This window comes from Apaloderma vittatum, unplaced genomic scaffold, assembly GCF_000703405.1.
Source record: "Apaloderma vittatum isolate BGI_N311 unplaced genomic scaffold, ASM70340v1 scaffold22392, whole genome shotgun sequence".
Classification (NCBI taxonomy): Eukaryota; Metazoa; Chordata; class Aves; order Trogoniformes; family Trogonidae; genus Apaloderma; species Apaloderma vittatum.
In genome coordinates, this window is record NW_009705533.1 from 29731 (window position 1) to 45781 (window position 16051).

At 40.9% G+C, this 16051-nt stretch overlaps 1 protein-coding gene across 5 annotated transcripts in view; it reads right to left on the bottom strand.

Moving 5' to 3' along the window:
• The window catches only part of DEPDC5 (DEP domain containing 5), a 44155-nt gene extending 28875 nt beyond the window's left edge, over positions 1 to 15280 (bottom strand). For all 5 annotated transcript variants that reach the window (XM_009865474.1, XM_009865473.1, XM_009865472.1 and 2 more), the window contains exons 1-21: positions 15161 to 15280; positions 14330 to 14417; positions 13603 to 13649; positions 13079 to 13164; positions 12199 to 12282; positions 11457 to 11506; positions 10908 to 10977; positions 10669 to 10747; positions 9656 to 9717; positions 8974 to 9043; positions 8524 to 8596; positions 7686 to 7789; positions 7275 to 7349; positions 6277 to 6411; positions 5676 to 5737; positions 5496 to 5569; positions 4962 to 5031; positions 4454 to 4490; positions 3573 to 3693; positions 2174 to 2394; positions 392 to 595 (exon numbers count right to left, since the gene is read on the bottom strand). In XM_009865474.1, the coding sequence (XP_009863776.1) occupies positions 392 to 595; positions 2174 to 2394; positions 3573 to 3693; positions 4454 to 4490; positions 4962 to 5031; positions 5496 to 5569; positions 5676 to 5737; positions 6277 to 6411; positions 7275 to 7349; positions 7686 to 7789; positions 8524 to 8596; positions 8974 to 9043; positions 9656 to 9717; positions 10669 to 10747; positions 10908 to 10977; positions 11457 to 11506; positions 12199 to 12282; positions 13079 to 13164; positions 13603 to 13649; positions 14330 to 14417; positions 15161 to 15218 (1870 nt within the window). In that variant the 5' untranslated portion in view covers positions 15219 to 15280. The remainder of the gene's footprint in view (positions 1 to 391; positions 596 to 2173; positions 2395 to 3572; positions 3694 to 4453; positions 4491 to 4961; positions 5032 to 5495; positions 5570 to 5675; positions 5738 to 6276; positions 6412 to 7274; positions 7350 to 7685; positions 7790 to 8523; positions 8597 to 8973; positions 9044 to 9655; positions 9718 to 10668; positions 10748 to 10907; positions 10978 to 11456; positions 11507 to 12198; positions 12283 to 13078; positions 13165 to 13602; positions 13650 to 14329; positions 14418 to 15160) is intronic.
• Positions 15281 to 16051: the final 771 nt, after the last annotated feature.

Here is a 16051-nt window from a genome sequence, read left to right on the forward strand (position 1 = left end):
AAATTAAGAAAGTATGTTTCTGAAATCTTCAAAGACATCTTCTCTTAAGCCATCAAAGCAGAATTCTTTTAAACGTTTTCCAGGGCCCACTTTCAAGATGCTAAACAAATATGTGAACAATTCAACGTCTGGAATTCAATCGAAATCATAGTCATAATTCACTTCAACAGCCTCCATCTACTAGAAGATTGTTCTGCAGTACCTGATGCTGCAAGTTTGCCAGTAGATAGTAACATTTTAAGAAGATCTCTGATTTATCAAGCCTTAGGTCAGCCTCTGTTACAGTGCAGAGAACTTCAATACACCAGAGTTCATGCTGGTTCTTTGGTTGTGTTAATGTTTGGGAGACAGAAACGAAACAACACTCTAACATGCAACGAACCAAACCTACCGACGGGAAAAGTGTGCATCCAGCGCCTCCTGTTGGACGTGAGCTTCATGGGCATGCGGGAAGGGGCAAAGGGGTTTATCAGCGCTCGCTGGGGCGTGTATCCCCCGGGCCGGATGTGCAGCATGGATTCCGCGCTGCCCACATGGAACCTCCCAGGGGCACTGGAGTCACGCTGCTGAGACTCCAGCATGTTCTCGAGGACATCTAGAAAACAGGGCTTAAAGTCAGCATGAGAGCACACAGAAGCCATGGAAAAGAGAACGAATTGCTTAGGGGTATAAAGATTCCTCAGGGCAAGTGCGAATAAGGAGAGCTGAGGAGTAGACAAGGAGAGAAGCTGAAAGCAATTTCACTCCAGTCTGCAAGTTACATCATAAACAAGAACCCAGACAAGAAAAATGTATTATTTCGTCTGCCGTTACAGCACTGCTGTATACTGTGTGACTTCATACTAAATGAAGACATGAAGAAACCACTTGATAAGTCAACGATGAAGAATTACTCTGAGCTTTGAGAATTCCTGAGAAATCAAATGACTGACACTCCAGAAACTTCAGGATGAATACCAAAGACATAGCAGAAGCTAAAACTGACAAACATAGGCCTTTTGTGTAAGGTTCAGATGTGACCACTGAAATACGAGATTGTTTCCAGAAGACATGGGCAAGCTAGCAGTTAGTCACTGCTATTCCGTGTGGTCATTTAGAAATAAACTAAATGACTAAATAGCAATTACTCTGTTCCACAAATGGAAATCCCGAAGAGAAGCAAGGGTCTCATTTACCACCCTGTACTGCCAACAAAAACATGTGAAAAACCTCAATTACTCTTGACTCTTCCCTCCCCTCCAGTCTTACTTCACACACATCCCCATCCAGCTGCACACCTTCAGTTGGGCCACAAGAATATCCTTCAGCACAAATCCAGAAAAATAGCCCCATACTAGCTACTGTGAAGACAATTAACTCTACTCCACCATAAACAGGATTAAAAAAAAGAAAAAAAAAGAAGTGTATATTAACTGACAGCAGGGGAAAACATGAAAGGTAAATGCAATACGAAGTACATTGTGTGGTAGCACTTCCATACCAGTAAATCCAGTGCCTGTCACCAGATAAATATAGTATCAGGTGTCATACAGCATGACATGAAAAAACAACACAAAACATAAGGAGTATTCAGTGACAGAATTTTGTAGGTCAAGCAATTGCAAATACAATTTACCTAGAAATTGGTTGGGTTTGTGGAAGATAGCGCACACTGTCCGAGAACAGAATTAAACTGGAAGGAAAGAGACTGCCAACTAACACACCAAGAGAGCTCAGCCATGCGTTGTCAAAAGGAAGGATCCTGAAAGTGACTCTTAATGACAAGGAATCCCCACAGAGAGAAGTTATAAGCAGGGTCCCTCGGGCTCACTACTAAAGCCAATTCTCGTTCAAAAGATACAGGTGACCTGGTTAACAAAAAGTTACTTGCATACATCCACATTTGCAGGCAGGCACAGGAGAACAGTGAAATATTAAAGGCAGCAATAGACAAGGGAAAAGAGTAAATCAGTGTCAGGACACTTCTATTTAGGACAAGCCAACAAAAAAAGCAATGGAATTTGACAAGTATTATGCACACCCAGTGACAGCTGGTGCCGTGGAAGAGCTGCACCATGAGTGCTGATGTGAGCACCATCACCCCTGTGCCAGCCTGGCAGTGGCCAACTCAACCCTTCACCTTCTGTCTCCCCTCTCACCACCTAAGGGACTTCCCCATCTGTCTTAGGCTGACCTCTGGTGCTGGTATAGCCCAAAGAGCTGCTGACTTCACACTGGTGCAGATGAGGCCGTGGGATCATAAGGATGTTGGAGATCTTGCCCAGTGAGCTGTCATCAGAAGCTTGGCTCCTCACCTCCTCAGAGGGCAGCGTGCGGCTCTGCAGAGACGGGCTGCATGAGACGTCATAGGAACTAGAGCTCTTTCTGGTACGACTTTCTCGCTCCCTCACAGACCTGCTGAAAATAAACAGATACATCCAGTGATACAAAAAAGGAATTAATTCCTGGGTTATCAAGGGGCTTGCACAGGCCCAAGTCACATAAGAGACTTGATACTCAGTAGGTGAACTCAAGAAGAGCACTACAAAGAAGCCATCACTATTTTTTTTCTGTGACTATGCAGGTACTATGTACTTTTGTGCATTATACAATAGAAAAAACAAAACACTATAATGCTTCCAGCACAACAGCTGTGAAAAAGGGCATGCTCGACCCTTCATAGAATTATAGAATTGACAGGGTTGGAAGGGACCTTAAAGATCATCTAGTTCCACCCACCCTGCCATGAGCAGAGACATCTCCTACTAGATCAGGCTGCTCAGAGCATGTAGAATTGATGCAATTCTACAGACAGCACACCAAGCTGGTAACACAGACATGGTCTGCACGATACTAGACCTGAGCCTACAGTACTGGAAACACATGTCTATAGGGAAGCTCCATAGAATTATTAACATTAAATTGTACTGGTGTCTTCCAGCATGGAACTCTACAAACTGCTCACATTAACAAATGAGCCTACATGCACAGCTTCTGCAGATTTAGGCATTACTACTGAAAGAAGGAAAACAAACAAACAAAAACTTCAGAACAAGTTTATCAATCCCATATTCCTGAAAAAGCAATAAAATTTATAGGTTGTTTAGTGAATTTGGTCAGGACTTGAGACTTTCTTCTCAGACAAAAGGCCATGGAACATTTGAGAACTTAAACTCTGCTCCTCAGTTTCTTCTCTCATTACAAGACACCATTTTCAGGGAAGATTCCCTATGCTCAGCACCAGTTATGAAGCAGTGCATCAAACTAATGCTACTTCTACAAATCTGTGCAACTCTATTAGGCAAGTACTTTCTTACCCAGCTTGCAAAATCTGCTAGGAATTTAGCAAGGGAGACCAGCTTCAGTCTACTTTAGACAAAATTAGAGCTGTAAGGAAAAGTATAGTTAGGACTTTTCCTAGATCCCACACACTGTCTTAGAAGTTAAATACCAGACAATCAACAATAAATACTAGCTACAGATAAAGCTTTTTGGTCAATTGTAAGCACATGAATCTTAATTCTCCTCGTATTTCCCAATGCATCAAGAAATACACCGTAATACGGATACTCTAGAAATCACAAGCCTCTTACCTGAAAGTGGTACAGCGCTGGGCTCTGGATGGGCCTGGCAGTCTGAACACCTGGGCATCGTAGCCATCATAATCCACCTGGATAGGCAGGGCATTCTCAGCATCTTTTGGAGCCCCTAGCGCTGAAATAAAAAGTCACACAGCACGGGAATTTCTTTCAAGAATGTTCAAGATCTCCAAGTTAGAAGTGTCCAACTCTTACCACTAAGAAAAGTATCTATTTCAAAAGAAATCACATACAAAAGTCTCATGAGCAGAACAGCTCGAGCAGTTTAATGAGCAAAGCTGGTGCCTCTGAATCAGGGTTGCTGAGGCGCTAGTACCTTTCCCCACACATCCAAGATACTGAATTTATAACCAACAAATCAATCCTTGTACCAACAGATGCGTCAAGTTCCCTCATGAGGGAACTGCACATTTTAAAGCATCTTTAAAAGAATGGACAGCCTCACTTACAGAAGGTACGCCTTCCCGAAACGAGGGGATATTAGAAGAAAGTGCATTCCTCGTGCTGTAATTCTGTGGTCACAGCACTGAGAACATCCCAAGCCAGCACCCTCCTGTCCTACTCCCACAAAGAGTACGCTGGCACACCAGCCTGAGCCCATCTATTCCTCCAGCCAGGAGACAAACAGCCAGGACAGAATCTCACTCCTCCATATTAGTTATTTGCCAGGAAGGCAATTTACATACGCATATTAATGTAACCGCAGCATATCAACAGTAACAACAGGCAACAACTATGTGGGTTTGATGGTTTTCTGCAACAGCTGTCCTTTCCCAAATCTCAGCAGCAGTGGTTTTGCTCAAGTGCCATTGCCTTACTACAGCCATTTCTGAGTTCGGAAGTGGGATAGGTCATTCCAGAACAGAATTACTCACAGGCATCTCGGTTATTTTTTGCTTTCTCGGTCAGTGGCTGGAGGGTCCAACAAAGGAAGTGTGAAGTAACGAGAAAAAACAAAAAAAGAGAGCAAGAGAAAAAAACGAGAGAAGAGAGAGACAGTCAGCATGTTCTAAGTGATCAAGCATCAGACAAAGTTTTTTCAGCTGACTCAGCAAGGCAGCCAGACCACTTCACAAGTATTGAATGCTGATACTCAGTTAATACCTTTCTTCCTCTCCATGGAGTTCTTCATTACAGAATGAAACTCCAATTTTTATGGTGGCTAAAACATTTCTTACCTAGTTTTACCCTCGACAGGAAAGATCTATCAGCTAGTCCCTCATTCACAAGCCCTACAACAATCATTACAGCATTGCTTCTGCTGTTTTTTAACACAGAAACTTAGTTACAGCTGTTGAAATACTTGCTAGAAAGATTCTGATGCTTGGCTGAGAAAAAGTATCTGATAAGCTATTAAGAATATAAAATCAGGAAGATACCTACTTTCCTTCCTGCCAGCTTGATCCGTGGAGTGAAGCTGTTACACAGGAGCTGGCTTTTGGATGTGTAGAAACTGAAAGGAAAACCAGAGCGGCTCAGCTGTCTTCTAAGAACTGAGCATACTAAATTAGCTACACAGCAGCCTGTGAATCTGATAGCTATTACATGGAGAAAAGGATGAGGATTTTGCAAAATCCTGAAGATTACTGACCCCAACATATATTAAAATCTGCAGAAATGGGAAACACCTTGATTGTAGGTTAACTTCTATGTCAGTATATATAAACACACACACACACACCTGTGTGCATGATTCTTTTATTTTGCTTAGCGAGCTTTGTCAAACCCTACCTAAATCACTGCACAGATTATAACTGAAGCACTGCTACGTAAAAATCACATATCCTGACCTTACGATTTCCTGTAATAGTGTTAATGCACTCGAAATTGCTGCCATCTCTAAATTATATAGGATCCAAATTACGAGGAGGAAAGCAAGGCAGCAGTGTTTAGCCAAGACTGATAGATCTCACCTACCTATGGTTTATCCAGTGGGGAATATTGTAGTCATCACCCAGTCTGGAGTCACCAGGTCCACAGCGATTATGGAGCTGTAAGAGTAATTCAGAAGCACAGCGACTAGTTGTGTCTGGCTAGTCACAAAACGAGTAACCTTTTTAGTAGCAGCAGAGAGAAGGGAAAGGCAGTACGTATTACCTTAAAGAGGGGTACAGCGTGCAGTGGTTGCTCTCCCATGCATACCAAGTCCACACCTATCCCTGTAAACAAAAACAGCCAAGTTCAGCTATCTACCAAGCAGGACTGACATACTAAGCCAGAAGAGATCACCAGTTTGAGCTGACGGCCTAATTTACATTTATATCAGATTTTAAGATGCAATTATCCTGAAAATGGTAGTTAACAGTCCCGTGGTATGGTAACAAGCCAACAGTGCCAGTGGGGATATAAGAAATGTTGCTTTTTATCCCATACAGGAAAGGTCTGCATGAACAGATGAATTTCTCTGTCACAAACCAAAGAAATTAAATGCCTTTAAGTTCTCTGAAAATCTGCCTTTCTGAAGCGAGGACACAAATCTTCAAGCTGTAATCCCCTCTTCCCAGCGTATACAAGTTACAATGGATACTTCCCCAAATATATCACAGAATCATAGAATGGCCTAGGCTGGAAGGGACCTTAGAGATCATTTAATCCAACCTCCCTGTCATGGGCAGGGACGCCTCTCAACTAGATCAGGCAACATATGGGGACCGAATGGGGACCTGCTTGCCTTCATAAAGACTGCACAGTTAGTTACCATTGTCTATCATCCGCTGTTTCGTTAGAATCATAAGGAGTCGATCAACTTCAAATACACCCACACCAGGCGTGATAACCACAGACATCTGGCCGGTCCGATCGAAGTTCCGGTTTATATAATGCTTGTCAAACACTAAGAGAAAGAATTAGGGAATACTTTAAAAGAAAGAAGATGCCAGATTTTATTTTCTTCGGAGCAAAGGAGGTGACTCTATTAACAGTGGTATTAAACAAGTCTCCACAAAGCACATGCAAGCATGAGAAGGCTTGTATAGAGCCCTGTCCAACAATAAATGTTAATAAAGCTACAGAAGAGAGAGGAGTCAGGACAGAAGAGAAGATGGTAAAGAGATACATAAAAAGGAGTATTTTTCTCATGTGCTTAGTGTTTCCTCTTAAAAAAAAATCAAACCCACAAATGACACCAAATAAACCCTCCCCAAAAAAAACAATAGCAGAAAGCTTATTACTAATCACTTTAAATAAAACCTTGTGCTCCCCTCCCATGGGAGTAAGAAGGCAGCCATTAAGGTGACAGAACGATATCTGATGTTCAAAATCACAAAAATTAGATCTTAGGAGAGCCCTTCCAGCCCATCAAATCCAACTCCCTGCTAAAAACGATGTATCAGCTTCACCTAAATCTTATGTGACCTAAACTGATTTTGAAAGACTTCCATAGTTGAGAATTTCAACTTCTATTCCAAGAGGTTCTCATACAGATACACAGCTACAAGAAAACCTTTCTTCCTAACAAGGCATTGTAAATGGTTCCTGAGGCCAGAAATACCAAATACTCAGTTATTTGAGAGACACTGGTTTTCCAGATACACACAAGACAATTTCATCTGAGGCTGAAAATGATAACTGAACCACTCAATATTCCCCTCCTCTTCACAATGCAAAGACACAGGCAACAGAAGTCCACACCCATTTACTGGCAGCTGCCTTCACAGTTCTTCCTCTGTATGTTTTTATTTATTGTTCATAACTTACCATTGAATGAAAGATTTATGGCCTCCAGGTAGTTCCCTTGTGCCGAGGTAGAATTGTAACCTGGAGGAAAGCCCTCTTGATAAGTGTTCAGAAAGAAAAAAAGAAAAAGAATAAATATATAATCGCTGTACAGACTAGCTTTTAGAAATACTTTTTTTTTTTTAAAAAAAAAAACCACAACACACCCCACATTTACAGTAAATCTTATGATTCCAAAAAATTAAAGGCAAAATTGGTATTGGGATATCTCACAGAAAGACCCAACAAAACAGCCTCACCAGGAGAGCAACAAGTAGTACAACACGAGACTCCAACGGAAACTAGAGCAGTTACAGACAACTTTAAAACAAACAAAACAAAATAAAGCAAGAGAGAAAAGGGTAAAAGCATCGGAAAAGAGGAATTTTGTACCTGCTTGCTCTAGTCGTACCAACACAGGATACTGGATGAAAAGCTTTTTAATGGTCACAAGCAATGAGGTCCACTCCTCTCGTCTCTCGTTCTGAACTACAACTCTAGAAAGATCACAAATTACTGAGGATCATGACAGGAAGCTATGAAGAGGAAGTGAGAAGGGATTTAAAAAAAAAAAACCACAGAAAAAAAAAAACCACAGAAAAAGGAATTTACAAAAAGGTGGGTGTTTCTCCTCTCGGCTAGGCAGCACATTAGAACTACAACATACTTGTAGTGATCACTAAGGTGTAGATGCACACATAAAGCTGGGCACACTCCCAGCTAGAATATCCCTTTTAAATGGGCGATCAGCATGACATGTCAAATAGCATCACTGTTCTGCAAAGCAGTAAGGTCATTAACAAGTCCAAGTTTAGAATCAAACGAGAGCTTCAACACCTTTATCTGTTGTGACCACCAGTGACAGAGCTCCAGCGCCTAACTGGAGACACCTGGGGTTTTAGCAACGGTCCCACCTATTCTTCAACCACTCCAGAATGTCAAGATCTGAAAACCAGCCAAACCTAACACAAAAACTACTCCCGAACTTACAGAACTTTAAGTTTATCAGCAATTCCACAAGTACCGACCACACAATGTTCACAAGTGCAGGGAAGCTGACTTAGCACATGCGGAATGAGAATTACTCATCAATTTGCTGCTAATTTCAAACACAGGTGTTTTTCAATACCTTAATTTCTTGCAAGCCTTACAGTTAATAACATGATATACTCCACATGGGCTGCACATACACTGTGGGACAAGAGGTGAAGGAGCTGGGAGGAAGACATACTTGTAAAAATCTTCATAAAATCTTCCCTCATGATCCTGCCGAATTGAGGCACGATGTGTTTCAGGAAACTCATCTGAAACAGAGGCAAAAGCACTTATTATCCTATGCTCTTGTATAGAAATGACTCATCTTTTCTAATAAAGAGCTGTTGTTTCCATCTTAAAAAAAAGACTTTGAAAAATATCAGATCTCCTACACAATACTAAAACTGCTTTTAAACCAGTATGACAGCTTGAGTATGTGGAAAATTTGTCATATATTCTATGTAAGCTTTTCATTGCAGTACTTTCATAAGAATGGCTGTGTGTCCACTGTGCTTGGTAGGGAATATTTCAGATGAGGGCATAAAAAACCAGAAGGAAAGAAAGTCACTGGCAGCCTGTGACCAACTTTCAAGAGAGAAGGAGATAAGCTTAAAACCAGAAACATAAAAATACAGATTTGACATACCTATAGATTTTGCTTCATAAAAGGTTCTAGAAAATAGAACCACTGTCACTTCATGGCTGCAATTCTTCTCCTGTCCAGGAAGAACAGATGAAAAAAGAAAACCTTAGGGGTCACATTCAGTAGAAAACTATGTGTATATACAGAGTGGCACCTTCTTTTCCCCCTCACCTAGAGCCAAAGGTAACTAGAAAAAGGTAGACTGATGTACTAATACATCTGCACGAGGGCTGTGTATCCCTCTGTGAAATAATATAATGGTCTGTCCTGTAGATTCTATGCTTTTAGGCTGTAACACATTTAACAGGAGTGCTCTCCGCTAACATCTAAAGAAACTCCCTGGAACAAATAAAACTGCGTAAAACAGACTCGCGTTACTGCACAAGCACAGCCAACCATATCACTCAGTGACTTAGCTCAGTCTAAGCCTCCACACAAACAAACCGTACGATATAAACACAGCACATACAACAAATCGGCATTGGGGTCACGTGGCACAGGCACAATTTAATGTGGACCTGCAGCAACCACTCCTTTGATGCCCAGGAGCCACCTCTCACAGTCCTGTAAATCTTAACACTGCCTGACACAACCTGGGCCTTCCCCGAACTGGCACATCCATGGGCTCATTAAGATGGCATTGATTTGGTATTTCAGAACAAGACGAACTCTATCAGTTATTTACCTTCCATTTTGTGAAGAGGTCCGCAAGGAAACCATTCACGGCTTTCTCAAAGTATAGGTCCCCTGAAAAGAAAACATCTCCAAAAAATCAAACAACAGCAGTTCCTTCAACTGTGGAGTATATTCAACCCTGAGATTCTAGGACAATTACTTTTATTAGAATTGGAGAAGCTGTGTGCATAGTGAATGCTAATATTATTAAAGCAAAGACAATAAAAATATTAAAAAGCATGACTAGGCTTCAGAGGATGTGAACAAGATTCTTCCTGTCAAAAAGGATCTGACCTTTAAATTCATTTCTCCAACACATTCACAGCATGCTGGGAAAGCATCTGTACTGTCTTTTAAGCATAGGATGCACAACTGATTCCCTGCTCAGTTTTGAATAGCTGCCCAGTTCCATATGCCTAAACACATGGTCAAAGGAAGCAGCAAGAGGTCTGCTAAAGAATTAAGCCAGGAGAAAAAAATAAGACAACGACACAGATACGTGACTCATTCGATTCATTCTTAATGCCTAAAGTTTAATACTTCTAACTGACTCTACCTGGGTTACGGCAGGGTTTTTGCTTCCGTGCTAAGCCAAAGACAAGAAAAATCTTAAACACCAAGACCCTGTTTGCACAGGACTTCCATATAATTCTGGTTTCAGGACTCACATGGGCTTGCACCTGCCCTCATCACCAAACCTGTTCACAGCCACAGAAAACCTTTCCCAGGTTCACAGTCAGCTGAACCCCTTGATTTATCACTGTGATTACAGTGCCCAGGCTCTACAGTGGGGTCAGGGACAGGAAAATGACGGAATGCCCAGAGACAGAAAAGCATGGCGCTGCAAGTAAGGATCCAGGAAGGCACCAGAGCACATCACAGAGCACTGCCTAGAGCAAATGCAGGATATTTTAGTTTTTAGTAGTGGCAGAAATAAACAGTAGTGGCAGTTTTCTAGCAGAGGCAGGAAGGATAGCTGCTGCCATCCACATCGATAATCAGTCAGGTCAGTTACCTACATACCATAAATATCAAAATCCCACATTTCACAGCTCATCTGGATAAAAATATAAACCATGGCAGAAGTGGAGCGGAAGACCACCTGCAAAAGAATGAAAGGCCTTATTTGAAACACGATACATTCACTAAAAGGGCCAAATGCAGAAATTAACTAGAGAGAAACTTCAATGACTGTGTCCTCTGTAACATAAGGAATTTCTCCTTTTACACGTTGGCATTTCAACATTTCCCTGATATCTTACCCGGGTGTCCTCACTGATGTATCCACAAGTGACCTTCTCACTCTTCACCCACAGCTCACCTGCCTGTGCCCTGAAAGAAGTGCAGAGTATTTGCTAACCAGAGTGAATATGAAGATTAGAGAATCAATACCTAAGCAAATACAGTTCTACCAAAATCGGCATTCAAGGATGATTTGAAGATATGAGTTTATTCGGTTAAAACCTGATCTTTAGTCCAAAAGATATCAAACAGCCATTTCTCTCTGCATCTTTGTCATCTCAACAGCAACTAACCCCACCTGAACTATTAACATATCTTGGGAAAGGGGGAAGTAGTATTATAAGAGGTAAAAGAAAAATTATTTGGCATTCATCAGAGGCAACAAATGTGGCTGGCTGTCCTACTACTATTTTCTCCCACCACCTTGTGGTGCAGATAGAAATTCACAACAGATCAAGAGAAAAATAAAACATCAAGTGTTTTTGAGGGAAGATTCTCCAGCTGGATGCTCCAGGCCCATTCATCTAAAGTCCTAAGTAACACAGCGAGCCCTCAGAGGAGGCACTGACCTGATACCCGCAAATTCAACTTTTTGGGTGACATACGCACATGTGCTGACCTAAGAAAGAACAGTTGCAGGTGTTAAAGGAACAGCAGGCTCAGAGTGAGCAGACCAATTTACACAAAACACTCATGCTCAAACACATGACTTGTGCCATAAAATCATGAAAAACACTGACCATATTTACTATTAATATCTCAGCCTACAGAACCTCTGCAACAGACAACAGAAAATAGTATTTAACACACACGAACTTTCATTGCATTAATTTATCTAATTCACTGTGCTTGGACGAGCCAATGACCGAACTTCACAAATGCAGAAAAAGATATTCTAGTAGTTGCTTTTTAAGTGGTACTATCAGAGAGGGGATAACTTAGCACACTTCTTGAAAAATATTTGGATTCAATTCCTTCCAAAAGTAGTAAATCATTAACATTCGGAACACAAGAAAAAAAACCTCAAGAGCATTTTCAGTGTCCAAGGCAGTAATTAACATTATGGCAATGGAGCAGAACATAATGGGATTAACTTTTTCTGCAAATGATGTGATTAACTTTTTCTGCAACACAGATGTACTGTTTCTCCAACTCTGATGGACCACTTAGAGAATAAGCTCCTCAGGTACTGCTGATACCGGCCATGTCCTCAGTTTTCTGTATTTCATGAAACACATTTTCTTTTACAGCAAGCAATGAAAACGCACCTCATTTCCTCCACCCTACACATGAGGACAGGAGAGGCCTTACCAAACTTTTCTTGAGTCGCCACATATCTCCACGCCCAATATACTGATCTTTAAAGGTCAGCTCCACCAAGTCTAAGGTCACCTCCTGGGAAACAGAATTAAAAACAATGCTTAGATTTTACGTGCTGTTTCTATGTACTACACTTCAATCCATTCTGTTAAGAACCAAATGTCACAGCGAGGGCTGTTCTGAAGCAAGTCAGTACTTGTAACAGATGCTAGACAAAAGGGAAGCCCCATCAGAATAACTGCCATAGTTTCATATGGAACTACTGTGAGCTGCAAGACGCTGCACAACATGACCAGAAAAATCCCAGGGACTAAATCTGTGCTACAAGTCTCAGTGTAAACTGAAACACAGGTAAAATAAATTACTTCCATTGTACATGACACTAAGGAATCCTCGTTTACTGCAGAGTTTTGTCTTGTGCTGAATATAAGCTCTGACTGAAGCTCTTTTCATAGTTGGGACATTTACAAGAGATGCCTCTCTTACAAGGCTCTCTGGTGTCAAATAATGCAAATCCATGGTGTGGCTCTTCATTTGGCTCAGCCACTTAGCGGTTCTCTTTACTCTGCCTGGTTGTCCTGAATTTCTGGAATTTAAAGATATCTGAAATTTCTACATTTCTACCAAGCTGGGTTGAAACTGGTCCATAGACTTCAAAAAGAGAGCAGGGATAGTAGGGAGAGAAGAGAGAAATAACAAATAGTTCAATTGCCCAAGCCTCAGGGTTTTTTTAGGAAAAGAAGGCTAAATACCTTTCAATAAAAAATAAATGCTTTTTTTCCCCCCCAATATTACTACAGATGAAAATTCACATGGCTCTGATTTGAACTAAGTGAAGAGACAAGTGGAAAAAAGCTGTAAAGCCACACACCTTAGGGTCAACAACGTTCACATGGACATCCTGGTATGGCCGCAGTCGGAACACCTGTGCAACTGTTTGATCCACGCTTATAGTTTCTGCCAAAAAAAATAAGAAAAAACAATGGAGAAGTGAACATCTCCAAAAGATTTCAAGTGATTTACAAGTATAAAAACAATACAGGCCAAATTTACAAGTTATTAAAATCAAAGCAGGTGAGATAAAACTCAAAGTTTAGGCTGAATTAATTCCTGCAAGAAGAAAAGACATAAAGGTAGGCAGAGAATGTAGAAACAAAAAAAATAAGGCTAGAAAACCAATTTTGTTTAAATCATACCCCATATTACTCAACGAAAGGCAGATTTAAAATTGGCTATTAATTTTCCAATAAAATTACAATCCTTTGATTTCCAAATAGACAAAGCATTCCTTTTCTTACAGTAAGTTAAAACACATGCATTAGTCACTCACAGGCACAGCCCCATCATATAATCATTGTCTATTTTACTCTGCATTCAATGGGTCTAGTGTTTTACCTTTCTGCAAATCTTCCTTAAGTGACTTGACCTGTAGAAGCAGGGGACTAGCACAAAGAAAGAAAAAAAGTAGACAAGTTGAAATAGCAAGACTACTCTGGTAAATCACTCTCCCAAAACTATTTAGTAACATGGAGCATGGGATAAGCTAAAGAGGCATATTAATGTTTTTTAGAAAGCTTCATACATAATCCTCTCTGCCTATCACCCTGTCTTGTTCTTACACCTGCAATAATGATAATGTACTCTTTCAGTAAAGATGATACTTTAAATGGGCAAGTAAGTCACACAGAAACTTCTCAGGGGCTCATATAAGTACACTGGTGCCTTTCAGACATAGATTGCAGGATAAACAGCTTCATCTAAGGTTTATGTTGTTATAGCTGACCAGGAAGTTTTTATTTTGCCTACAATATACTATAGAATGGAATAATAATCATTACATAACAGCAGCTCTATGAAGAGGATAAAGACACTGCAGATCCTGCTCTATGAAAGGTCAGCAAACTAACACCAAACAAAGGATTCCATAAACTTTAAGGAAGAGCTCCTGATATAGTCAGCCCCTTTACTTTTCTTCAGGCAAAAAAAAAACCAACCATAGCAGCAACCCAAAGCAAATTTGTATCAGCTCTAAGTGCCCATCACTCCAGAAACTGCTGCACACAAACATGCCCTTTGAGTGCTCTAACCACATCTGGCTGATACCAGCAAAAAGAGAATTCACCTGTATTCATCATTGGGGTGTGCAATTTCCACAACATCTCCCAGCTTGATTTGAAGAAATACTTTAGGATTCACCACCAGTTCATCATCTACAAGACATGAAAGAATGAGGAAAATTGCAATGACCAGACACACACCAAACACAGGTGCTCACACACCCGTACGCAATAGCTTATTCTAAAAACTCACACTAGCCCAGGACTAACATGTCGGCAATGAGGTCTGTTCCCTACGTGACGCTGCCCCTACGTAGCCACTTCAGTCTGGCAGCTCTTGTGGACAAAACCTTGTCTTTCAAATCACAGAACTTCCACAAGAGACTTTTTAAGCAAAAGAATGTGCCTTAACTAAGCAAGTATAATCATCTTTTGTATGTTTCATATAACAAACGCTAATATGAAAATAGCTAGAGAATCTTAATAAGATTTATTAACATGCTATAAGTCTAAAAGTAGGAAGCAATCAAATAAATTACATTGATTTTAATAGACAGAAACACATCCACATGGGGTCACAGGTCATTGACCTACCTGTCACTTATTAGAGTGACTGAAATACAACGTTGAAAGAAAAGCGATGCAACAATAAGGGAAGAGGTAGAATAAAGCAATTGTATTTTATAGGTGTAATCTTGTTTTGTTCTAACATATGCAATTTTATTTTGCTCTATCTTGCTACTAATAAAGAGCTTTCCAAACCCTGCCTGGTAATACTGCTGTTACATCAAAGCTCCACCCTCACTATTAAGTTAACAAGATCAGTAAGTCAGTTAATTGCTTTCAACTAAGTAAGAGAGTGCTGGTCTCACTGTTATGAGCCAGGAGATACTGACCGCTGCCTCCAAAGCCCTTCTTGTGTATGACGAGCTTGTACACCTTGTTGGTTCTCATCTTGAATTCCAGTTCTTCTCAGCAGCTTTGAGTAAAAACAGCCGAAGACATCTTGCATATCTGATATAGAAATAAAAGCAAACATAGATCTTGTCATTACAAAACTATTCTTGACACTGTGTGTGAACAAAGGGTATGATGCCACCAGGCAGCCAAGAATGTCACACCTGAAAGGCAGCGATTCTACAATGTTTAATAAACATCAGACCAGAGGTTTATTAACAGCCTCTTCTACCAGCACTCCTGTCAGAGAGCTAGCACCGCTCTCATTCTGTCACCCCACCTCCTTCAGAAGTCTTTTTTTCCTAGGTGCACAGGAAAGGTGCTGGAATCCCCAACCAGATGATCTCACACCAGGGTACTAGAGCTGTAGCCCACGGAGGGCACCATGAGAAGTACAGGGCCAAGCAAACGTTTAAGTCTGAAGCCCTGGCCTGCATTGTTTTAACTGCATTAAGAGCCCTATTTTTTCTTCCTGCTGCTTTCATTTAAAATAAAGCATATTTCAAATGAGGACCTTTAATTTTACAATTTACTCTCTTTAGAAGTGCGTTTAAACTGGAAATTACCAGAAGAAAGGAGGTTTTCTTCATAAAACCGTAGCCACATTGTTAGGTTAACATATAAGGTCTGCTATTACAACTGTATTTTTGGACCGTATCCAAACACAGAGGAACTTAAGAGCCCGCCTTTCAAACAGACTCAAGTACTCAGCTTGCAGATGTACTTCTCAAAAACCCGACTCAGTTACTGAGCTGCAAAGACACGACGGGAAGAAAACCCTGCACCCAAAGTTGGTTCAAACACACTCGGGAAATCCTTCGCACTCGGGG